The sequence below is a fragment of the Pteropus alecto genome, unplaced genomic scaffold (assembly GCF_000325575.1).
Source record: "Pteropus alecto unplaced genomic scaffold, ASM32557v1 scaffold131, whole genome shotgun sequence".
NCBI classification, from domain to species: Eukaryota; Metazoa; Chordata; class Mammalia; order Chiroptera; family Pteropodidae; genus Pteropus; species Pteropus alecto.
The window spans coordinates 112,146-139,884 of record NW_006434709.1 but is presented as its reverse complement, the minus strand read 5'-3'; the positions used below and the strand labels follow the sequence as shown (position 1 = coordinate 139,884).

General features: G+C 33.5%; 1 protein-coding gene across 1 annotated transcript in view; it reads right to left on the bottom strand.

Annotated features, from left to right (window-relative positions):
* Window positions 1–27,739, bottom strand: part of EXOC6B (exocyst complex component 6B) — a 519,851-nt gene that overhangs the window by 407,342 nt on the left and 84,770 nt on the right. Inside the window, exon 6 of the mRNA XM_015587609.2 lies at window positions 20,056–20,260. Within this exon, the coding sequence (XP_015443095.1) occupies window positions 20,056–20,260 (205 nt within the window). The remainder of the gene's footprint in view (window positions 1–20,055; window positions 20,261–27,739) is intronic.

Genomic DNA, 27,739 nt, shown 5'->3' with positions numbered 1-27,739 from the left:
CAACCATGTATAAAAAGTTAAAGAACTCGTATCAGCAAACTCACATACGTCAGGAAACTGCAACTATGAACTGAGTTTGTAGAGAAGAGGATTAAAACAAACCTCATACATTGGAAATAAACACTTGTTTTCATCTCCCATCTAAACACAAATTAAAAATATATGAAAATATTCTTAAAGTTTTTCTTTGAATATAGAAACCAAAGGAAAGTTGCCATTGATAATTTAAAAAATATATACTACTAAAGTAGATATGGAAGGCCATAATCTCCCAGCTCCCTCATACAAAACCCATACACACACACAAACTGCTGATAAGATCTTTCCTAAAATGCCAAGTATAAATTATACAAACACTCTACTTCTTTCACAAGCAAAATTAATCTCTTATAACCAGAATAACAAACACATTTTATCTTATGCACCACCTATGATCTATTTGTGAAAGCCAGCCTAGATAACTACTTTGAGGGCGCTAAGGCTTAGTCTAGTAGTGCAGCAGAATGCTACATTGAATCACCAACTTCTGTCGCGGTTGACACAAATGGGCAATCCAGTGCCTCAGATCATGGCACATAATTCCACATCAGTTTAACCTATGGTTTCCAAAGTGGTTGTGTCTACTCCCAAGGTTAAGTAAAAAACAATCCACTGGTATTTACATTTATTTTCATCTTTTAAAAAAATTAAGTAACTAGCTTTTCTAACATTTGATTTAAGGAATGACACCAACACCCTCATTATTTTTATGTTAGAGAGTCATGCACCACATCTGGAATTCAAGATATACTACACTGAGGAATGACAGTGCAAAGCGGTTGATATAATACCCTCATTTGTTTATTTTCTTTCAGCTTGTTGTGATGTATTATGGATTGCATGTGCTCAGTTAAATAAAATTAGATTATATTATCTAGTTTTAGTTAAACTTGTAAAAAACAGACAAGTGGCTTTAACATATTCCTAGAAAGAAACTAAAAATAATACTAATAATGTTAGCACATGCAAACGACAAGTATATCTGTCTTCATCCTAGTGTTATTAAGACTGTTAAAATATTGGTCCTCAATGAATCATGCCTCCCCGTGCACTTGCCCCTTGACAGTGTGACACTGCTGTGACTTGCTTTGGCTAAGAGAATGTTACGGATGTTGTCAAATTCTAGAGTCCAACAGCTTTAGCTCTCTCTCTCTCTCTGAACCCTAAGACCACCATTTATGAGGAAACACAGTTTAGCCTATTAGGGAATGAGAGGCCATGGAGAGAACCAGGACAACACTTGGCATCAAGTGCCAGCCAGCCACATGAGTGAGTTCTGGCAGGACCAGCAGACAAACTCTCTAGCTGTGCCCAGCCTGAAGAGCTGATCCATGGACTGACAAGAACTATTAGATCAGTATTATTTTAAGCCATTAAGTTACAGGGTGGTTTGTTAAACAGCAATGGATAACTGATATACCTGTGAAAGCCCCTTGCCAAACATATCATGTGGTAAATATAAGAATGAGCAAAGCATATCTGAAAATAACTCCTAAAATTTGGAATTATCAAGAAAACTATTTTAAAAAGGAATTTAAATACATTATTAACAATGTCTCTCTCACTTAAATATATGTCTTGCCCTAAGATAATAGCTAATGAGAGTAGTACATCTATATATTATTTATAAATAAATGATATATACATATATGGGGTATATATACACAAAAATGTTCTACTGAAGGTAGTCGATAGTCAAAAAAGTTTAGAACCAGTGAGTTAGAAAGAGTAATACACATATATAATTTATAAATACAAATGCACAGATATTGGGTATAAATGTTCAATTTCTTTTGAAGATAGGGTGTCAAAGTTTTTTTTGAAAATTCTTAGAGAGCTGCCATGCACTCGTACATGTAGTCAAGTGTGGTGGAGGTGTGGAGGAAAAGCCTCATCAGGCTATTTAGTCCATCTTTATTTCCAGATATTACAAGTTTCAAACTATCCCAGGAAGTAAGAATCTCCATAGTTCTTATATTCTGCTTTTGCTAGTACAATAAATTTTCACTTTACAATATTATGTATATACTCTTCCATCCCACAACATTTTCCTTACTATACTAGTTACTATACTTAGATCACTACACAACTATCAAATTTCTTAGCATGGCAAATTTCTATCTTGGATAAACAGTGGCATCATTCAATGAGACAGGAAATATGGGAGGAAAAGCATTGGATGGTTTGGTGAAAGGAAAAGAGATTACTGTCAACTGTAAAGTAGAAAGAATTATTGAAAGGGATAAGTTGAAGAAAAGGGAAAAAAATAAGGGAATAATTGACAGAATGAAGAAATGAGACTAAGCACAAGTGGAAGAAATAGCCTTAAACAGGAGGAATAGCCTCTTCCTCTGAGATGGGAGTTAAAGCAATAAAAAATGGTGGAGACTTAGATAGTTTAAGTGCTGAAAGCTAAAAGAGTTTCTGCCTCATAGTCTTCAGTTTCTCTGTGTCACTGGTTAAGAGGTAAGGTCACTCATAAAGAAAAAAGAGCATTTTCTCTCTAAAGAAAGAGATCAAGTCTTCTTCACCAAAGTAAAATGTCTTTTTATGTCATACTGAATATTTAAATGGATACCAATATTAAGCTTACTCATACTATGCTATCTCTAACTATTTCAAGTCAAAATTAGAACATTTTTTCATTGTTTTGTCCTACTCTATTTCTTCTGTAATACCTGTACAACAGAAATAAGGAGAGAAAAAATAAGTGGCAAAAGCGCATGAGAAATCAGAGCCAAACCAACGTTTAGAAATACAACCTTATCTAACTTTCACAGCAAAATGCAATATAGGTCAACTTCTTCTCTGACATATATCTGCTATTTAAACTCAGCCATTCAGAAAAGTTTATCAACATCTTGAACTTTCTTATCAAGATAGCATCCATTTTCACTAATGGTATAAAATTGAACTCTGAGAGAGTTACAACTTTATTAAACCATTTCTACTATGTACTCTTCATAAATCATGATGGAACTAAAATAGGGAATCCCAGAATATGCTTGAACCTGATACTGATTATGGACCTTAATAATCCAGGTAGATGGCTCCCACAAGGGATATATAATCGGATATATTTCACAGACTACTTAAATCCCAACATTTTATGAAAATTTTCTATTCATTGATAATATTTCTAAAGAGAAGGTTCATGACTCATTAGATTCTCAAAAGGTTTATGTCTCTAAAATGCTTATGAACTACTCTTGTAGATGTCTCTCTTCTCCAATGATAAAAGACCAACTCTGCTTCCAGATCTACCAGGAAAGAAGAACAAAACATGACCACTTTGGCCCTAGCCTCTTCATCAGGATGGCTAGGAGATCCACGTTTAGCAGATTGAGAAGAGCTAAAGTCATTCTGTTGTGAAGTAGGCTGCACTATTTTTTAGTATTTGTTTATTTTCTTATATGGTTTACTTATAAGTAAGGAAAAGACACAAATTAATAACAGACTTCAGCCTAAGTCAAAAAACAGATACTCCTTATCCCTAAATTCTCTGACACCAGGGTAAAATCACCATACGTATTACCACAGTATAGCCCTCCAATGTTAATTAAGATCATCATGGTACAAGTCAGCCAGTACTGGCACCAAACACAAAACCTAAGGTAAAAATATAGCTTTCTATATAAGTATCTTGTTAGACACAAAGACTGCAGAAACACACGCACACAGAGAGAATAAAAAGACTTTGAGAGAGTAAGGGCTACTCCCAGTTGTTACTTCTGAACAAATTTCTTAAGAAAATTAAATTATCTATAAAATTCAATAATTACAATATACTTCTTATTAAATTAAAAGACTATTCTGTGAATGCCAGTTTTGTTCTTTGCCTTTTTTTCTTCCCTGCAAAGAGATCACAAGTTCCTCAACACATACATAAAAGACTTTATTTGTTCTGTCAGCACTGGAGCAAAAACTACAAGTTTAAAATTCACTGATTACAAGGTTTCAGTTTGGGAAGATGAAAAAGTTCTAGAGATAAATGATGGTGATGGGTTGCACAACAATGTGAATGTACTAATGCCATAAAACTGTACATTTTTAAAAGATTAAGTAAATTTTAACGCCATAAAAAAATTCACTTCATATAGAAATGAGAAAGATTCACTGGAGGAAAGTCAAGATAAAACTATACTTAAGAAAAATAAATTTCATCTGGGCTTGCAAAGATAAATTGCATCTTGAGATATAAAAGTTGAATATAATAGCCATAGGTTTCATTAGTAAATTAATAGCCTAAGAAGAGTAGGAAAATAATTAAAACTCTCATAATACCCATGGAGATTCCCTGTTCTTAAATGTGTAAGTACTCTGCCAAAAAAAAAAAAAAGTACACATATGTATAATATAACAAAAATTTAATGAATGCTTAGTTTATACAAAGTAGTGTCTAGGTTCTACGTGAACAAAGAGATGGGAACAATTCAGACACATGCCCACAAGAAAATGTCAGTAAATGATTATCATCTTAGTTCCACTTCCTGGATTCTATCCTAGCTACAGGTTTCCCTCTTCTAAACACCTGCTCCAGATCCCTTTTATCACCTAGTATTCCGTAAGTGGGTCTCCCGTGATTTAAAGTCCACTTTCCTCATGGTGGTATGACATGGGACAGAACACCTCCTATGCACTGGCCCTGTTAAAACTGTTTGTAAAAATAAGGCCTCTTCGAGTCCCTAGTTTCTTCCCAATCTCACTAACATCTCACTGGTACAGAGTGTAACCATCTTCCCTAACAGGCCACTCTCATTTCTAAAACAGTATTTTCTAAATTTTTAAAAATTTCCAAATATCTAAAAAATTTTATAAAGATCCATTATACACTGTTCTGTATTAATGAATAACCACACTCTTGAGGCCTCAACGGTTGGCTGACTTCTAAGTTTAAGCAAACACACACACACGTGCAAGCAGGCACCACAATCTGACAAAGGCTTCCTTTCCCCCCAAACAAATGCCCTAATCTGCAGAGAATTTTCTCCTCCACATGCACACACACAAGTAATAACTGGGAGCTGTTCTAAATTTGCTATAGATGTGCAATTAGAAAAGTATGTCATGTCAGGAAGGTAAAGTAGCCTGAACTGTCAACAAAACAACTTTTTTTGCAAGTTTTCAAAACAAACAAAACACACTCAGTTGAAAACTTTCAGCTCACAGTATAAACTCTTGCCACTGCTCTGTTTATTAGCCTCTCACAAAGAACAAAGAAAGAAGTCTATGAGTGAAAAAGTCAACTCTAATAATCTGTCTTTTTCACATACCTCCTAGTCCAAAGTGTGATATTCCCTAACCATCTCGGAGCAGTGATTTATCCATCCCTAGAGAGTCAAGCTCAAAGGTGATAAAGCTTCTAAACCTTAGAATTACATAGGTCTAGAAAAAGCAACAATTTAGGTGTTCTCCTGTCACTATTCAATTGCAAAAATTCAACCTTGAATTTTTGTTTTGGGGCTCATTTCTCTGTTAAGATCCTAAACAAGAGAGAATGAGAGAAAGGACACATTCCCAATCAGTGAGTAGCCCAGCAATAATTAAAATTAATTAACTAAAGTTTCTAGTAGTCATTACCTGTTGGATGTGCTTCCCATGCTATACGTTTTATACACTTCATGATCAATGACCAGGAGTTATGGGTACAGAGAAGGTTTGACTACAAAGGGACAGCAAAAGGGCATTTGGGGAGGTGATGGAATTGTTCTGTATTTTGTTTGTAGTGGTGGTTACATGAATCTATGCACGTTTTAAAAACTCATGCACACCAAAAAATAGTGAATTTTATTGTATGTAAATTTAAAAATGTTTTTAACTACTTTAGGGTTACCTGCTAAAACTTTTATATCAGGGAGATCTAGAAAGATGTGAGAAAATATTACGAAGCTAGATTCCTCTTGTTCTATATCATCCTTGAGTCTATTTCTCTGGCACTCCTGAACATGTCTGAATATTTTATTTCCTTTTTATTTCCTCACATATCAGTTTCCTTGGCATTATTCTGATGGAGTTTTTGTGCTCCATAAAGAAAACATCTGGCAGAGGACAAGGATAAACCACTCGCTGAAAGCACAACAATCCTAGGAATTCTCAACTGGTTTCTCCAGAACTGTTAAGAGCCATTCCGCAGGTCAAAGGGCACGCCATGGGGATTCGAAGAGGGCTCTAGATCCAAACCTCAAACTTGGCTCCACTATATTCTGCAAAATCCATTTAAGTCTCATTAATTTCTAAGGTCTGAAATTGCTTATTTAAACAGATCTAGGGTTTGGTTTCTCATTGACGTTAAAGCCATCACTTCAAATACAATACAAAACAAAAACAAACAACAACAACAATCCCTGCATTTCTTAACACCAAAGCCTGAAAATAATAAGGAAAACCTTTTAAGGTCAAAAAAAATTTTCCCCTCCAAAAGTAGTGGCTCATACTTTCCCAAATCAGCTTGTTTTAAAATATTCATGGAAAACTATAGTTGCAATTGTTTAATAAGATGGAGAGGCGGAGAGACAGTTGGTATCAGGCTACCAATAACCATCCTACAAATGAAGATTTTACAAAAAAATCTTCAAAAACGCCATATTTATTAAGTGTCTACTGTGTTTCGGACACAGGGCTAAGTACTTTACATACATGCTCTTATTTGACTCTTATTAATAAAAGGAAACTAAGGCTGAGATGGTTTTGCCTAGTCACATTATCGGTGAGATAGCTGGGCTCTAATTCAGCTTTCTTGATTCCAAACCTGTTCTTTAATATTGAAGATACTGTAAAAGTTTTTCTACAAGAAAGACTTGACTGGGCATGGATATGAGCTTACTTTCCCTAAAAATTATTACAAAGAGGGTTAATCGATGCTCTGTATTCTGAATTATCACTTTAACTACATGATAAAGATAAGGTAAGGCATTATCTCTCCTAGTTTGCAATGAGTGTAAGTCAAGTTCATAATGAGTAAATGTCTATAGTCCTTGACAGTGTCAGCAATGGAACCAGTCTCCTTTCTCCCAACCCTAAATATATTACATGGTCTACATTCTTAGACTGCTACTTCAAAGTGTTCTTATAACCAATATAATCAAACTCAATCTTTAAAAAAAAAAAGCAGCTTAGTTGGTGACAATTCCTCTTAGATTATAATATTTTACAACTCATAATTTTTCTATTTACGAAATGTTACAGTAACTTCCATACTCAATTACTTAAGAGATCTAATTTCTTGGGTATTAATGAATCCTGCTGGCCCAATAAAAGCATTTAAAAAAAATTAAAATGACCAAACATTATCAGTCATGCTTTATGAGATCTATTTTATAGAATTGTATTAAATAGATCTAAACTTAGGGCAGAGAAGAATTAAACGTGAGAAAGCACTCAAAACAAACAAAAAAACTTTTAATTTAAGATGGAATTCAAACAGCAGACTAAATTATATTTGTAGGCAGGGTCCAAGGATTAATCAGATTTAAGTAAAAAATGGGCAAGACTTACATTTTTAAACATGTTAAACGTGAGAAAGCACTCAAAACAAACAAAAAAAACTTTTAATTTAAGATGGAATTCAAACAGCAGACTAAATTATATTTGTAGGCAGGGTCCAAGGATTAATCAGATTTAAGTAAAAAATGGGCAAGACTTACATTTTTAAACATGTCCTTGGCATCCTTGTTTGCTTTGTATACTTTTCACTGTTGATATCAGATTAAAGAGTAGAATCTATGTAACCTAATTAGAATTAATAGTGAGGTTGTATCAGAATATCAAGAAAGTCTAGGATCTGGTAAGAGCTAGAACTGATTAGTCCTTATCGTTGAATTTAAACCCTCTAAAAATGTCATACTTGGAATTGTTCTTTAGACCAAAGAACCATTATCCACACAGTTTAACACATACATAATAGAGAACAAATACCATGGACTTCATACTTGACTTAAACTTCATATGGTTTTAGATCTTACATCATGGTTGATTTTTTAATAATAAAGATTCCTAGCTGGGGTGTTCAGCATGTACTCAGCTGAATTCTTGGGTCTTGCAAGCAGGATTTCTACAACTAAGAGAAAGGGAAAAGGAGGAAGAGAAAGAAAGGAAAAAGGAGAAGTAAAGAGGGAAAAAAGAGAAGAAAAATGGAAAGAGGGGGAACTTAGCATATAAAGAGATAGGAAGTAAGAGAAGCAAGCCTTTGTTTTAAAATATTTATTCTATTTCAATCATGTAGTTGTTATATATGGCTTGAGAAAACACCATCCATATACAAAGTAAGACAGTAATTTTATAAATAAACACAAGAATACTAGTTCATTCAGACCTATAATGAGAGATCACTACCTATTAAACATAAGCTTTAATAGTTCATTCCAATGATGAGATGAAAAATACATCTTGCTTCCATTCATCTTTTAGAAAGACGGAAAGAGGCTGTGCCTGATCAATCTAAACTTTATCTGATAATAAAAATAATAAAGTGGTTGTTCTTGGCCCTCTATGTAGTAATGTTTAACAGCACTTAGGCTGTATATTTGCATATTACATTTAAGGCATTGTTTTAAATAACCTCTTAAGTATCCTTTCATATTTCAGAGGTTATATTATAAAATAAAAACATAAGCAGATATCATCTTACTTATGTTAATAAGATCAATTCATTCCCACCACATAACTTGGATCTAAAGTACTGGTCTCAGGGTTCAAGTCAAAAGTCAGTTCAGTGAACTGAACCTCATTTTCACATTAGTGTAGTACATTTATTCATGACACTTTGGGGCAGTGGGAAATCCCAGGGGTACTATACTAGAATGAAGTTCAGTTACAAACCACCCAAGAAAAACTTCATAATGTGGGTCATGTTCCTTTATTTTAAATTTAAGAGAAAGTTACATTTCTCAATATAATAATAATGAGGCCACTGGCTCTCTCCCACAAGACTCTGAGGCCAACCCAATTATATGAACGCTAGCCTATCAGCACTATTTTCCTTCATTGCTCTTCTAATTCCCTTTCCCAATCTTGTCCTGCAGCAGCACAAGAATCACACTCACTTACTCATCAGAACATAAGCCCAAGTATGAAATGAGTATGTTGGCCTGCAACAGTGGCAGTGGTGGCGTAGGTGGACATTTATTTTGCAACCAAGAGTACTGAACAACTCCTATTCTCTTCTAAACACAGGTAAATATTTATCTTTAGAATTCAAGACAAAGGAAAGAGATTGTTCTGATTATCACGAATTTTCAAACTTAATCACCTTCAAGATTTTCACATTATAGAAAACATTTGCTTTGTTGCCCATTCTACTAAATTTATCTGTTCTCTTAAGGCACATAATATAATGGAGAATTGAATGAATCTGAATTTAATTTATATCTAACACATAATTCCAATCCCATCTTGTTAACATCTACAAATCTGAAGACTGGAGATGCTCAATTACCCCACATAAAGCAGAAAAGGAAATCAAAAATGCCATAGATAAGTTTAAGAGTCCCTAAAATAAAGGCAACTCTTCCTTTGTACCCTGAGAATCAGAATTTTTCTTACCTCATATTCAGTTCACCAACAAATTCTGTCTGCTATATATATATTCCAAATCTGATGACTTATGTATTTTTTTTGTTCAATATATTTTATCCAAGTTATTCATGCAAAGCTATGCATCGTTAAGCTGTACACAGTCAAATAGTTCTACTGGGTTTATTATGAGAAACAACAGTTACCTCCTCTCCTCTTTCCCCTCCAAATCCTGCTGCCCAAAAGCAATCACTCTTTTGATGCTTACTTCTTAATCTCTCTACAGCATGATTATGTGTGCTACTTCCTGTTTGGGGGTTTTTATTTAACTGCGGTAAAATGTATCTAGCATAAAATTTCCCTTTTTACTTATTAAGTGTACAGTTCTGTGGCATCAGGTACATTCAAATTGTTGTGCCAACCAGCACCATCATTCGTCTTCAAAATTTTTTCATCTTCCCCAACTAAAATTGTATTTAATAAACACTAACTTATCATCCCTTCTGTCCCCATCCCCTGGAAACAATCATTCTATTTTCTGTCTTTATGAATTTGACTACTTCAGGAACCTCATACAAGTGGAATCAACAATATTTATCCTTTTGTGCCTGACTTACTTAGCACAATGTCTTCAAAATTCCCTTTTCCTTCAAGGCTGAATAATTTTTCCATTGAATTTATATTCTAAATTTCATTTATTCATTCATCTGCCATTGAACACTTGTGTTGCTTCTGCTTTTGGTTATTGTTTGTTTGTTTTGTTTTGTTCTGTTTTGTTGTGTTTTAAGTTTTAAGCATTATCTATTGACTTTGTACCATGGAAGATGAGGACTGAGGTCTCTTTCAAATACACAACACACCAGCACCACATAATTTGCACACAGTTTCCATTCACCTCTCAGAAACAGATATAACTCAATGGATTAATTTGATAAGCTTTTAGTATTTATTCTAACTATGTAAGTGCAATTCACAGCCAAGTCACGTAAGATACCACGATCACTTTCTTAAACAACTTTTGTTTTCTGGAGTTAATAATTTTCTTATTTTCATGTTTGCTTAGTTCTCTATGTATTCTGTTCCCAAATTCTCCCCAACTGTCTCAATTTCCTCTCAGTATGCATAGATATGTCCAGTATTCCATTACTTTCATCTTGCTAAGAATATCCCTTTTATACTAAAATGTTCCAGGCTGTGCTGGTTGTATTTTCTGCCTTGCTACTCCACTGTCAACGAACTACCTCCCTTAACAATCATCTTAGAAACTCTATTTGCCTCTCTCCTCTATTGGATTATCCATGTCCTGAATATCTCAGATCCTTTTTTGTGGTTGTTATTCGTGGGAAGTAAATTTTTGAGGCTTTTCATTACTGAAAACATCTTTACTTATTCTACCCTCTCACTTGCTTGGTATTGTGGTTACATATGGAAATATAGACCTGTAATCATTTTCCCTTAGAACTTTAAAGACATTGGTCCATTTCAGTCTAGCTTCTAGTATCACTGCGGTGAAGTCCAAAATAATTGTGACGCCAAATCTTTTGTACATGACCTGTTTTTTCTCTAGCAGCATTTAGGATGTTCTCTTTGTCTTCTGGATTCTGAGATTTCATACTATGCCTTAATGTAAGTCTATTTTTAACCTTTTGTTGGACATTGGTGGATCTTGTAATTTGTTAGGCTGTCTTAGAATTTTGAGAAATTTTCCCACATTTTTATGACTGAATTCCTTTTCCTCGTTTTCTTTGCTCTTTTCCTTGAATGCCTAGTATTCAAATGCTGGATCTCCAGGACTGACCCCTTAATATTCTTATATAGTTTCTATTTCCCATATTCCATCTCTTTTTCTCTTCACTCTTCTCTCTGGAAGATTTTTTTCAACATTATTTTCAATATCCTTCTTTAAGTAGTTTCTACTACCACATTTTCAACCTCTAAACGTTCTTTTTGTTCTCTCAATTTCTCCTTTTATGTAGCAGTCCAATCTTGCTTTTTGCATGTAATTTATCTTCTCTTATCTTTCTAATGCTGTTACTGATGATCGCTTTGTCTTTTTGGTTTTCCTCTTGTACAATCTGTTTGTTCTGACATTTAACTTTCATGTTAGAGGCTTTTCTCAAATGTCTGCTAGTCTTTAGCTATCTGTCCATATTTTAAATTAGCAAAAACTAAAAAATTGATTGAAAATTCTGTGCATATACATCAGTTTAGTCAACTATGGACTTCGAAGGTATCTGACTTGTCCATTTTGTTGGGGGCTACCCGGTGGACATATTTTTAGGACATTTCTCTTGGGCTAATCATATTATTCAGAGTTTCTTCCAATCTCACACTTGAAAGGTATAAGCCTGGCTATTAACGTTCTGGGAACCAAATCAGAAAAGAGGGCTGTAAGATTCAGAATAAATTACAATATTTAGTACATAAACTTTCACTGCTTTCAGTATGGTAACCCTACCCTCAACTTGAGTCTATTCTCCTCTGATTTTCTGCTAGAGCTGGGATAAGGCAGTTGACTACTAGGGAGTAGGTGGGGAAGAAATCAGGCTATCTAACTGCTTTTGAAATAAATATTCAACCAATCTTTCTGTTTGGGCATTGATCTTATCCCTTTTTACCAAAGGAACCTGATGCTGCCAATTTCTAAGACATGGGGAATCTGTAAAAAACTAAAAATTGAGTTGTTCTCAGCTTTTTCAATTACTGGTTTAGGATTGAGTTTTCTTGGGTGTGCTAGGACAATTATCACACTCCTTTCCATTTTGCAGCTTCTAAAAAATGTCGCTATCACCTCTTCTCCTGTATTCTTTATGTTTGAGATCCCGTGCTTTTTAAAAAATTCCCTTAGCTCTTGTTTTTATGAGTTTGGAGAGGTAGAAGATATACATGTATGCATTCAATCCACCATCTTTAACAAGAAGTCAATGTGATAACTTCTTACCACCTCCACAGTATCTTCAGATAGGGTCAAAATCCATTCAAAGAGCAATTTTAGATATTTTTATATACTTTAATTTAGATATTTTCATATAATTGATAACTAAGAACATATATCTTAGAACATAAAAAAGGATTGTTTTTCCTGAAAAAAACGTTAAGATGTGGGTACATTAAATTTAATTAAATACACACAGAATATAGTCATTAATTGATTTATTAACTACCTACAATCACCAAGTACTATGCTAGCAAGGTGCTGAAGATATAAAGATAAGGACCTCTGTCCTTACAGAGATCACAGACTGCTTGGGAAGACAGACAAGTAAAGCAACAACCATGTCTCAGAGCAGAAAGGTGCCATTTAGTACACACTGACTACATGTTCTCAGACCCCTTCCTAACTTCCCTATAGACGATACAAGAGCAGAGTCCTCTTCTGAGGCATGTACCACTGTTTGCACGGTAAAGCTGACCCCATCAGATCCCTCCACCGAATAACAGGATGATGGTGTTCTCAAGCCCTGTGCTGACTTTTCTTCCTATAAGGTTTACTGAGGGAACTCTTACTTTATACTTATATGGTGGTATAATGCTAATTTGTGTATGTCTATGCCTCTTGCATGACACCGCCTCTATCACTTATTAAATTCTTATATATATATATATTAGGGTCAATTTCTATACCTATATTCTGTTTTACTCATCAGTTTATTCTTGTGATACTATATTGTCTTAAATTAAGTATTACTGCTCTTTAGTACAAGCCAAGGATTAATAAAAGGAATAGTCTCAAAAGAATTTAATCTTAAAATAACTAAAGCATATATATATATAAAGGAAATGGTCTAAGTATTGTAATAACTGCTCTTCCTCTAGGTTTTCTAAGCAATGGTCTATTTGAGGATGAGCCCAGCACAAAGCCATGTTTGGAGTCCATATGACAATTTTCTCTTAAAGTTTAAAAAAAGAAAATTTTTCCTAATAAGTTGATATGCTTTGCTTAATCAGAACAAATAAATATTATGTTTATTATATGTACACATGTATATATACACACACTTTATAGTTTCCTGTCTGCTCTGAAGAACAGAAAGCCTCAAAACCAAACTGCAATACTATCCTCGAAACAGATTTAGGGAACAAATTATCTTTCTTCTCTCACCAGTAAAGGCATATTTATCTTTCAAACTTAATAGTCACCTAATATTTTGGGGATTTTTTAACTGAAATCAAGTTCAAAATATTTTAGAAGTATATATAATAGAAATAATTTGTTAAGGCAAGGAAAAAAAATATTTTAAAATGAGATCTAATTCAAGGCTGAAAATGCCATAAGAAATTGGATTCTAGGAATTAAAATAAAAGCATTTCACTATATCAAGTTCAATCTCTTTATCTTATCCACACTCTCAGTCTATTAATAATTATCGTTCACCAAGGATAGTCCTTTCTTTTTTTTTTTTTTTTTATTTAACCTTTATTATATGTCTGGGACTGAGCTAAGTACTTGATTTCCTTAAATGTTTCCACTTCTTTGAAAAGAATATTAAAAATTTCAGCTTTATAGAGTTTCCAAAACTAAATGTGAGTCAATTACAATTAAAAATAAATTTATTTTAAAAAGACTAAGGGTGATGTTTAGCAACTTGATCATTGTCATAGAGCTAGCAAACGGCAAATCTAGAAGTCTAACCCAAACTTCAGTCTATTCTGTTAACTATCATATCACTTACCAGTAAACTAAAATTGTACTATCTAGATAAGGTTTTCTAATTGCTGCCTACTTCAAGAATCCCTGTAAAACAGCTCTCACATTACCCCACCTTACCCACCAGGCCATCCATATCAGCAAAGAGCAAGGAGTAAGAAATAAATACCAAATCCAAGAAAGAAAAGAGAATATAAAGTAAATCCAAGAACACCAGACCAACTGAATGCCAACTTCTTTGACTCCAAAGACCATATTCTGTGGAAGCCTTGCATAGCATCCAGTGCAAGGGGTTTTAACAGCAATACTGCTTTTACTTGGCAGTCTTTACATGGCCGATGTGAACTCAGTTGCCAGATCTAAGTTAAAAGATAGTCTACACAATAAATAAAAGAGCACATTTTGCTCTAGTCAACACTTAACCAAATAAAGTCAAGGATGGAAAGGACCATGGTGACAACTAATCTCACCCAATGGTCAGTTTCTTTAAAACCAGTTACTAAAGCAAGAATGCCTGGAAGCCTTCAATTTCTTTTATGGGCAACCAGTTCCTTTCCTAAGCATCAGTTATATAACCCATATAATTTGGCAAGGCCAAGTTAGAATTGTAAAAGTAAATAAATCCTTCCCTCTATTAAAGGGCCTCCCACAGAAATCAACCTAGCCAAGAATGTTTACATTACAAAGGTTATGTAGCCCCACAAACCCTAAGGCAAACTAATCAAAATAAGAAATACAGAACTTCCCTCCTGCACAAATCAATTCCATAAGTGAATTACATAAATCAATTTCAAAAGAAACAGAAAAAACGGTAGACAATTAACAAAGAACTTTAGATATTTTTTTAGAAAATCACTTCGAGCTAAAATGAGAATTCCAAAATCAGATTTGTACAGTACTTTGGAAGCACACTGGAGGAAGATCAACATAGAAAATGAGCTAGGATAAAAGAAGGGATTTTTCTACCTGCTGTAAAAATGGCTCTATTTCCCATGGCCGAATCCACAGGTGGGTCCACTAAATGCTTTTAATCTAAAACATGGAAGTCTGTTTCCTCTTCAAGACCAACAGTAGGTAGAGCATCTGCTACCACTTTGAATTCCTCTTTTAAAGGAATTCACCTGATTAGATCAGGCCCACATATTCAATGGGAGGGGATTTTATAGGATATACAGACCAGGAGGGTCATCTTTGAATTCTGCCTACCACATGCAATCAAAGCAGAGCTTCCTACTCTGATAAAGTTTTACCTACATACAATATAAAACCTGAAATATATAAGATATTTATTTAATAGTTAAATTAATAAATAAGTATATCCTTCAGATCATCCTCAAATAGTATTTTTTACATTGTATCTTTTAATAAAATTAAACAACAAACAGTTTTAAATTATAATCTCAGATAAAAGTTTGAAGCTTAATTTGCTCATTAAAGCTTAATTATTTTGGAGACTTTCTGGTAGTTTGTTTTGGGTGGCGTATCACAAAAAGAAGCCAGTTTATCAACTGCCTCCATCACTTCACTGTATCAAGGACAAAGCCCACCCACGCATCACTGTAGCAACTCAGGATACAGTGGTTGGAAAAAGAAAAAGGAAGACATCCGCCAATAAAAAGCATATTCGCCTACATAATTTCTAGAAGAGCTCTGACCAAACATCAATATAAATAAGACTTTCAAAATTGTTTTTTCATATGATTCTAAAGAATACTTAGACTTTTTTTAAGGATAAGAACAAATGATAATAAGGATAAAACTCTGAATAGCAGCAGCACTGACAATGCTAAAAATTGAATTAGTAAATTAGAGGCAAACGTATGGGGGAAATGTCAAAAAGATGAAACTGTGAAGAAACTAGACAAGAGACATGGACGATACATATTTTTCTAGGCTATATAATAGCAGGTTGTAGCAGAGACTAGCTAGCTATTCCCAAAGCTATTTCTTCTTCTTCCTGGTCACACAGACTGTATTTCCAGGACTCATTTGCAGTGTGTGAGCTATGGTCAATGTAAAGTTGGCAAAAATGATATGTATCACTTATAAGTCTGGTCCATAATAAACCTCCAGGCATTATTTACTCTTTTCCCAACTGTTGCAACCTTCGAAGCCACAGGTTGAAATGATAGAACCACAAGTTGAAAGAGTCCTGGATCCTTGATGATCACTTGCAGAAGAGCCACCCTACCAGAACATCCACTTTGGACTTTACATGAACTAAAAATAAAACTTCAATGGTGAGATTTTTGAGCTTAGCTATTACAGCAGGAAGCATTGTTTTTTAAAAAACAAAAAACAAAAAAAAACAAAAAAAAAAAACCTGGTGTAAGAAGAATAACAAAAACTTAAAATAAACAGCATTGGTTTAGAGATCAGGCAGTTGGCAGCAGAATATATATTTCACAAGTGGAAAGCCTGGAGAGCCTGTAGTACTGCGGAGAAACAACTGGTGAAGCTGAAACCTGTAATAAATGCCTATTGGGCCTGTGGCTCTATAAGTGACTGAAGAGTCAAAGACAATGTATACTGGCATTTACTTTCTGCTTTTAGCAAGGTATTACATAAAAGAGATGAGTGTAGAAACGAATCTGCTGATGTACAACCTGAACTGATAGGAAATAGAAATCCAGAAACTCAGTTTTCACAGGGTTGGAAAGCTGAACACATACAGATCCCAAACAGTTAAGGGAAAGAAAGGTAAAGGTTTGAGGAAGAAAGTCTCAAGAAGACTTCTAGTTGAAAAAAGTGACTTAATCCTGAGGCAAAAATGAGATTCAGATATGATCTTCCCACCTATTGTTTCATATAGTCCCAAAACAGAAGCATTAAAGTAAGAAGGCAGCATGAGACAAAGGCTATGGTCCCTCAATTCCACTACCTCTCCAAACATTCCTGAAAATTGTATTTGGAAAAGAACATTGGGTATGATGTCCAAATAGAACTTGTTGGAAAGAAACGAATCAAAGGCATACTGAGTTTAGAGGTAACCATAATGCCAAAACCCCACTAATCTGGACTAAATAAACCTTTGACTGTTCAGAACCTTAAAAGTACTTTTGGGCCCCTGAACTTGCAAGAGCAGAAAGCAGGCAATGAAAGATATAGATAGATATAAATGTAGTTGTAGCTATAAAGGTAGATGTGTGGGGAGGGAGGCAGGGTGGGAAGGAGACAGACAGAGACAGAGAGACAAAGACAGAGAGAGACAGAGAGAGAAATCTTCTAAGGAAGGTATATTTTCCAGCATCCACTTGAGAAATGTAGAAAAAAAATAGACAAGAAAAATGAGGGTGCAGACAAGGGCCCTGGAGAACAATGAGCAAGGAAGCAATGTCTAAGCAAGAAGTTCCCCAGCTACCAAGGCAAAAAGATTTCCCTAAAGGATGACATGATTTGCTATGAAGCAGAGTATTTTGTGTTTCCCATTCTTCTCTTTTCTAAATGCAAGTTTTTGTTGTAATTATTCTATTTTTGCTTCTTCCTTATATATTAGGAGAGGACACAGATCCAGATAGCTTGTCACCCTAGTTCCTGGTCACCAGCCCCTCAAGAGACACATCTGGATCTGATGGCGAGTGATGAGCATCTCTGGAAGATACTAGACTTTGAAATGGGCATAGTGGCTGGGTGTGATATTGGGTTGCCTCTCTTAGGGAAGGGCAAATATGTTCTTTGGATGAGAGAAAGACATATTCTAAAGACCAGAAGGGGTAGACTGTGCCAGAGACTACCTACTATTCACCAAACCTGTGTCCTCCTCTTCAAAACAGGGCGAGATTACATTTCCCAGCCTCCCTTGCACATCAGTATAGCCATGTAATTAAGTTCTGGCCAATGAAATGTGAATAGAAGTGATAATGTGCTGCATCCATGCTTCCCTTAAAATTCCTTCCAAATGCAATACTCTTTGGTCTTTCCCTTTCTGCAGCAATTTTCAAAGTCATATTAAAGATTGCACAGTCACATAATGGAAAGAGTCCCTAAATCACCACTGTGAAGAAAACCATCAGAAACACCATGTGGAGATGGACATAAGTGAGAAATAAAACATTTCCTCTCCCTCTTTTCCAACCTCCATGAATTCAAACAAGAATTTTTTTTAACATTATCTACAAAATATGTGGTACTTTCTCTCCTTCCTACTTTCCTTACTTTTTAGGTACTACAGAAGATTTTAAGATGTGTAAGATATCTTTATTCAAGGATCTTAAATATACTATAGCAAAGGGTAATAATTCATGTAATAAGAGCTACACTGCCATGAAATTTTTATTGGGGGAATGAAGGGTTATCAGTTAATTATAAGCCCTAAATTCACAAAAGCTTTCTTCATCATTTCTTTTCAGGACAAAAACATAGCTAACAGCTGTTTACGCAGATAGAGTGCCACAGTAGACAAATTCACCTCAATCTAACCTGAATTCTACTACAGGATCTGACCTTTACAAACTGTCTGAATTTGCGTAGTTACTTCTCCGCCCTGGGCCTTAATTTCTACAAATAAATAAGGGGTAAGACCAAATAATCTCACATTAAATAACAGTCTTCATGGACTCTCCCCTTATTCAAAAAGGAAGTATAGTTAATTTCCCAGCAGATTCCTAGAAAAAGGAACTTTAAAAAAGGAAACTTCCACAGAAGCTTTGCACTATATTCTCCTATATTTTGAAAGTTTAGGAAAAAATAGTTACCACAATAAAGACTTATAAGATACTTTCATTCTTATACTCAAAACATCACCCAGCAATGCAAAGATATATTTTCAATGATTAATTTTGTTTCTTCACCACTAAGAAAATGACGTGATATGATTATTTCTATCAGGTTTATCATCAACTAGTTTTAAATTTTCCACTTTGTAAAGTATAACAAAATTAAAAAGAAGAAAGGAGAAAAGAATATCTGCATTCTCTTAGGAAAGGGATTCCCAATAGGCAAATCTCTTTTGCAGAATCAGACAGACAGCTGAAAGATGATTATCAAGGCTAGCTGAGACCAAAAATATAAACCAAATATGACCTACTCTCTCCTTCTCACAGAATAATACAAATGACTTTTTCAAGACACAGTTGTTTACAGAACCAAAAAACTTTCCATAAACAAGTGAATCTTCCATTTATTGTTGGTACTACATCATAAGGTACATTGAGAAATTTTAATAAAACCATCGTGACTTAAATTTTAAAAGCACAAGTAGCAACATAAATAAATCATTACTGCTCTTTTACCCATAATGACAAAAGAAATTCAGACATTCCTGTGGCTTTGGTGACTTAACGAAGAAGATATTAAAAGAAAAAAATCTAAATATTCCTAACACATTTCTTAATTTATAAGCAGCAAGTAAATCCCTTTCAGTGATCATAATTCACAGCATTTCCCAATAGGCCTTTTTTCACTGAAGTCCAACGATATCAGAAATAACAATTACAGGAATATTCACATATATAACATGACATCTTGCTTACACAGTAAATTATCAACCAAAGGTACCTGCTTCAGCACAATTTAGCTCATTAACTAAAAAGAGAACTTTTAAAAATCTTGGGCTTCAAATCATATCCAAAGTTAAGGAAAGTATGTTAAAAAAAATAGAAAACTTCTTAAAAGCCCAAATATAAACCATCACAATCAATCAGTAATTACTGAACATGCAAACAGCAAAAAAATATACTAGTAAATAATTTGTTCCTCTGTTAATAAAATAAAATACATTTCTAAATCCTGTGTTCCCATAAAGATGAAGGACTTCCCTAAAATGACAAGAAACAATTAAGACACTTGGCAACAGAAACCTGTGTTTAACAGAACACTTGCAAAGTCATTGGCCAACCTATTATAAACCCGAGACCTACTTGCTTCATGGCGGTCTCTCCAATTTTGTCTGAATGTTTGCGGATGCTCTCCAGAAAGTCTTTGAGATCAGACATAGAAACATCCTTAATTTCTTCTCGAAGCTTGGGGATGTTGTCCACCATCACCTTGCAGAATCGATAGTGGCTTACTTGAGGCAGATAGGTATGCTCTAGATGTTCCAGAGTTTTCAGGGCAGGATAATGCCTATAAGAGGAATTGTATCACCTTTAGCTCAACTCAGTCTTCTTTAGAGTTACATATATATTCTTCAGGCAAAATTGCTAGCCTGAATTAGTTTTCACAGTACATTAAGACAAATCTGGTACTAAGTTTTAATTAAAAAAAAAAAAAAAAACATGGAAAATCTCAAATTATTAACAATTAATAAAAGACTAGTAAATTATAACCAAAAAATAATTTTCTCTTTTCTTCTTTTAATTTCATTAAAAGGTAAGATTTTTTTAAAGCAATGATTATAGCACTGTATTGTTGAGTTTCTGAAATATATAGACATAATATGCACAACAATAATTGTACAAAAGAGGAGAGAAAAAATGAAGCTAAACTGAAGCAAAACTACTACTATAGTCCAACATTATATCAGCAATGACCTAAAGTAGACTGTGATAAATTAAGATGTAGATTATAATCCATAGATCAACTTCTAAAAAAACAACTCGAAAACCGATCATGAAATAAAATTAACAGGAATTTTAAAAGAGTATACTATAAAGTATTTAAATGAGAGAAAGTAGAAATTTAAAAAGAAAACATGAAAAACATAGAAAACAAAGAACAAAATTCAACCATACCAATAATTATATTAAATGCAGATGGACTAATAAGCAGTCTAATCAAAAGGCAGGCACTGTCAGATAGGATTTAAAAAGCATGATCCAACTATATGTTTTCTAGGAGAAACATACTTTACATTCAAAGATACAAATAGGTTAAAGTAAAACATGGAGTAAGATATAGCATGCAAAAAGTAACTGTGATGGAATAGCTATGTTAATAGCAGATAAAATAGATCTTAAGACAATAAATATTGCTGGTAATGCAGATAAATATTTTATAATAAAATGGATGATATTTATCTGATAGGTAGGAAAGCATCTATAAGCACAAGAAAATGAATAAAACTAAGATTAATAAGTGACTAGGTAAAAACACAATAAGTTATACAAAAAAAAAATAAGAATAAAGAAGAAACAGCAACCTGATAAAGATGTTTTTGCAACATATAAACTTGGTATTTTTTAAAGCAATGAACAAAGAAAAGTGCACAAAAGAATGAAAAGAAAAAGGCCAACATATGAATAAAGAAGTTGAATTGATATGTGAAGAAATGCAAATCATAAACATAATTTTGTCACTCAAACTGCCAAGATATTCTTAAAGATAAGGGATATTATCATCATGGGTTTTAATAAATGATAATTCACACCCAGCTGGTAAACAAATTTGCATTAATGATACACGTTTCCAATGAAAACTTTTACCAAAACAAGTATTCTAAACAGCTGCACTTCCAAAAAAAAATTAGATGTACAAAATATGCATAAACTTCTTGAATTGTAGTTATATTTGTTAGCAAATAAAAAACTAATCTAGATGTCTAACAAGGAATTGGTTAAACACATTATGATATATCTGTGTAGTAAAAGACTACCAAAATAGCAAAATGTTTACAATATTCTTGAATGAAAATTATTTCAAAAAATAGAAATTACAAGTACAAGCATAACATTTTTTAAGTTATAAATATGTATGCATGTGTAAATTACGAATATGTATGCATGCATGAGCTAAATATCAATAAATATACACACATAAGTTCACAGAAAAATAACTAGAAAACATATACAAAAATGTATTGATTTTTTACTTTGGATTGCAACATATAGTTGATAATTTTCTTCTTGTTTTTAATTTCCTACTTTCCAATGATATATTTAGTATAGGAAAACTCAGTTCCAATCCTATAAATGACTTACAGCTCTAGTTTAGATTTTAAGAACAAATTTCACAATAGATACTTAATCTCTTGTTGCTCCAATACACAAATACCAAAGTACCACAAATACCAAAGACTAGAGATTAGATTTATGGGGGGCGGGGGGGGGCGCGGTGTTAGTGGTTGTTATTTCTCCCTCATATGTTCTAAAAATCAAAATCTTACTCCCAATACAAGGAGGGAAGAAAGGTTTATTTCTACTAAATTTACAAATAAAAGTACAGATCTGAAATGGTTGCTTTTATTAAAAATGTAGACTCAAAAAACAGTGTAATTCACGTGGTTTAGTGTAAACAGAATAGTGTTTATACTAAAATTAGGTACGAAGAGCTATGTGCAATAAAATGCAATTCCTCTAGAGAGAAACTTTAGAATGGATAGAAAGCCAGAAATTAAGCCAAAAAGATAAACACACTTTGGGGTTTAGTTATATTTTGGAACATTGTTTACAGAATGAGAAAAATCTAACAGTGTTGCCTGCAGACACAAGGCACATTCACTGATGAGACACATGGCTGTATGCCGAAAACATCTGGTCTGTCAAATAACTCCACATTTTTCAAAGCTAATTAGTACAAAACCTAGTGATTCCTGGAAACAAAGAATGTCACCTTATTTCCCCATTGTCTTTTCTCTAACATATTCATGTTCAGACTAACATCAATAAGATTGTTCACATTTCTTGTGTAGTTCAAATATCAGTGACAAGTTAAAGAATGATAATCAATTAAACATCTGTATAGCAGACACCAAAAGAAATAAAATTCTATTTCCAAAGTCATGGAAATCTAAAATAAGATTTTACATTACTTTTGACAACTTCTAAACATTATTAAAACTGAATCAAAAGTCAAATTCATGTTTCATCTGTAGGTGTTCTAGCTCTCCTCCTCGCCCCCTCATGAGGGCTCCCTAATAGAGATGTGAACAGAAAGAAAGTAAATGAAATAAAAGCAAGGAATAAAAAGAAAGGGAGCAGGAAAAGAGGTCTAAATAATCCTATAAACTGAATAACTAAGGTCAGAATAATTTAGACACGGTTGAATGCTATCATGAGAAAAGAAATGTTAATGCCAAGCAAATTAAATTTTGGTACTTTCTTGCCATGGAACTCTTTCACAATAATGGTTTTTAAAATCCTCATAGTGATCTTTTAAAGCAGATCACAACTACTCAAGAGAAATTTTTGTTAAAATTCAGAGTATAATAAGCATATAAAATAAAAACTTTCACCACAGGAAGTATCAATGTCTTTCCTAATCGAAAAGCACCAATTAACAAAGATTTAATCCCTTCTATGTACTAAAGATAGTAGATGGTCATATATCTTTCCTGAGGGAATATAAAAGCTTACAGCATATTTATAGCTTTAAAAAAAAATAACTAGTCTTCCAACCTAAAGAAGTAACAAGGAACAGACCTGAACTTCCACTTTTTAAAACTAGAATACAGGCTAAAATATATGAAGCTACTGTTTCCATATACTGGGCATTATGTAAGAGAAGAGTAATCTCTGAAAAAAGAAAAACAAACAAGGTGAGTTTAATAATTATCTGAGTTATCATCTACCTGAAGGTGATTTCTAGACCATGAAAAGGGTCAGAGAAAACCCAAACAAAACTCAGCAGTTTACAGTATTAGAGTCAGAGATAGGAAGGAGTTCAGGAAAACTGACACACCTTCAGGTTGTGCAGCTTGAATTCAAAAAAAAAAAGGAGGGGGGCGCGGAGCAATGCAGAAAAGAACTCCAAAAATCTACACAGGAGTTCCCTTGAGTCTTTGCTGAGTACTACGCCAGACAAAGGAAAAGTGAAATTCCACATAGACGGGCAAAAAGAAGAAAGAAAGAAGGGAAGGGAAGGGAAGGGAAGGGAAGGGAAGGGAAGGGAAGGAGGGAGAGACAGGCAGACACCAGGGAAATGTAATATAAACACTTCCAGGAGTTTAGACAAGACAGAGAAATATCCAAACTGTGAACAGTCCAAGTGTGGTGTCCTTGAGGACTCCTGAGTTATTAAGCAAAGATGAATACTACTCTGAAACACCCTGGAAAAGAAGGCAGACCTAGCAAAACTTAAAAATGGAGTTTGAACAGATCTGCAAACTAAACTATTTGCCAAGACAAAACTGACACTAAGAAGAAAAAAGCCCCCCAAATCCAGACACTCATCAACAAAATATAATGTCCATTTATTACCCAATCAAAAATTACTAGACATGATAAGAACCAAAAACCTGACTTAATAACTAGAAGAAAACAAAACCAGTCTACACAAAGAGATCCAAAATGCCAGAAGTGACAAAACTAGCAAAAAGCACCTGAAAACAGATAGTCATGCTATATATATGTATTTAAAGAAAGACACAAAAATAACAAGAGAAATTGGAAGTTAAACAAACCACAAGCAGGATATATGCATGTATGTGTATTTACACCAAAGTGCATCAAAATCAAATTGCTGGGAACAACTGATAAAGACAAAGTTTTAAAACAGGTGGGGAAATGACACATTAAGTACAGAAGAACAAAGGTAAGAAAGACTGTGTTTGGTTTACATACCTCTCCTCAGAAAGTACATAAGCCAGAAAACAAAGAAATGATGTTTGAAGAATGAATGAATCTATAAACCTAGAATATAGAAAACCTGAACAACATTATTGACCAACTGTACCTAAATGACAGTTAAAGAATTCTCAACTCAATAATAGAATACACATTATTTTGAAGTATACATGTAATTTTCACCAAAATAGACCACATGCCGGGCCATGAAACAAGTCTCAACAAACATAAAAGGTTGAAATCATACATTTTGCATTTATGAACACAATAAACTAAAATTACAAATAAATTTTGAAAATTCTGAAAAAAATCCCCTAAAATCTGGAAATTAACCAGTTCACTTCTAAATAATCAGTGAATTGAATTTTCAAAATCACAAGAGAAATTAGAAAATATCTGGAAAAACCCCACATCACCATAAAACATGTAAGATTCAGTAAAAGCACTAATTAGAAAGAAAAGTAAAGCTTTAAATGGCTACAATAGAAAAGAATGAACCAAAATTAATGCTCTAAGCCTCCACTTTATAAAGCTAGAAAAAGAGCAAATTAAACCCTAAATAAGAGAAAGGAAATACTAGAAATTATAGCAGAGATCAATAAAACAGATGACAGAAAAACAACAGGGAAAAACTCAATAAAACCTAAAGATGCTTTTAAAATAAGTTGATTGATAAACCTCTAGCTAAAATAATCAGAGAGACAGAGGCAAAGACAAGGACAAAGAGAGAGAACATATAAGTACTAGACATACCAGGGTGATCACTTCATAAGGTATATAAACATATAATCACTAGTTGTACACCTGAAACTAATACAATATTATATGTCAACTGTAACAAAAATAAATTTTAAAAAGAGACAGAAAAGATACAAATTACCAACATAAGCAAAGAAAGAAAAAATATCACTATAGACTCTATACATGTTAAAATAATAAGGGTATATCATGACCCATTTTTACTAATGAATTCAAAATCCTGGATGACATGCACGAACTACTTGAAAGACAAAAATAGGCAAAATTTACTCAGGAAACAAAAATGCAAACAGCCCTGTATTTATTTTTTAAATTAAATTTGTACTTGAAAACCTTCTGACCAAAAACAAACAAATGTCATGGTCCAAGTGACTTCACTGCTGGATTCTACCAAATATTTAAGGAAAACAACGCCAATACTATACAAATTATTCCAGAAAATCAAAGAGGAAATACTTTCCAACTCATTCTATGAGGCCAGCATTAATCTGACACCAAAATCAAACACAGACATAATTTAAAAAAAAAAGAAAAAGAAAACTAGAGATATCTATTCTTCATGAACACAGACGCAAAAATCCTCAACAAAATTTTAGAAAATCAAATACCACATCATATAACATGACCAAAAGGGATTTATGCCACAAATGCAAGTTTAGTTTAACATTCAATAATTAATCAATATAATTCATCACATAAATAAACTCAAAAAGAAAAAAATATATGATCATCTCAACTGAGGAAAAAAGCATCTGACAAAAACAATTTTCATTCCTACTAGAAACTATCAACAACCAAAAATAGACGGGAACTTCCTCAATCTTATAAATGGCATGTACCAAAAAAACTATACCTAACATCTTACTTCATGGTGAAATGCTTTCCCCTTAAGATCAGGAACAGGGCAAAGATATCCACTCTCACTACTTCTATTCAATACTGTACTGGAGGTGCTAGCCAATTCAATAAGGCAAGAAAAACAAATCAAAAAGAAACCATTCTAATTGGAAAGTAAGAAATACAACTGTCTTTATTTACAAACAAGATGATCATCCACATAGAAAATCCAATGGAATACACAAAAAAAGCTACTAAAATTAATAAGTGATTTTAGGAGGGATTCAGAATACAAGATATATAAAAATTAATAGTATACTAATAATAAGTGACTGGAAATTAATATTTAAAAATCAATACCATTTAAAATAAGCATCGAAAATATGAAATATTTAGGAATAAATATGACAAAAGCTAAGTAAGACTTTTTCACTGAAAACTACAAACATTGCTAAAAAAAAATGTTTAAAAACACCTAAATAAATGACTGCATCCATATTGTTTGGTTGGTAGGAAGCTGGACCAGCATGAAGTCCTAGCATGAGTGACCTGGGGAGGTAAAGAGGATGTCTGTATAAAGGCAGCCTGATACGAAGTGTCAGAACCAAAGAGTTCGGATGAAGAGGGCATTAAAGCCCAGTGGGGTAAGGAGGATACCATATAGGAGGGTGACTCAGTGTGTGCTGTTGGCACATTAGTAGGGTAAAGAGGTTCAGTGACAACCATGATGAGATGACTAATTTCCCTCAAAAGGGGAACTGATCAAATAAACAAACATACCAAGAATAATGAGAGCCAGGTTACTCAATAGTAATGAGCACGCCAAGCACATAGATCTTGGCTGCTTTTAAATGATATTCTTTAAAAAAAAAAAAAAAAAGTGGTTTCTTAGAAAAATGGCTGGTTCCAGGGCTCAAGCAGACAGAGTATAAGATAAGCCTGAAAAATATCTCCTTTTGCTGGTAAATAATTACTCAAAGAATTATAGGTACATGTTAGAAGGACACAGAAAAGCCAGATTAAAGGGGCTCTATTGGTGCCAGCCAGGAAAATTTGAACAACAAAATAAATAAAACTAACAAATTATGACTAATCAAATAAATTAAAAGAACTATGAATTCATATTGACATAAAAAAATAAATTGAAAGTCTGATGAAAAATGATGAATTTACATAACTATAAAATATCTCCCCACAAAATTTTTCATTAAAGGGAAAAAAGAGTAACTTTACAATGAAAAATCTGGTAGCCATCATCTTAATAAAGTAATCAAAGTGAACATCATCAGTAACAGAATAAATCAAATTTATGTGAAACCTGACAGAATGCAATGAGAACACAGTACCATTTTTGTGATATTCTAGTCAAAGACACATAATGAGGGGAAATATCAAACAAACCCAAACTGGCATAATAACTGGCCTATAATCTTCAAAAGTGACAAAGTTATGAAAGTCAAATAAAGACTGAGGGCAGTTCCAGACTGAAGACTAAAGACATGAGCAC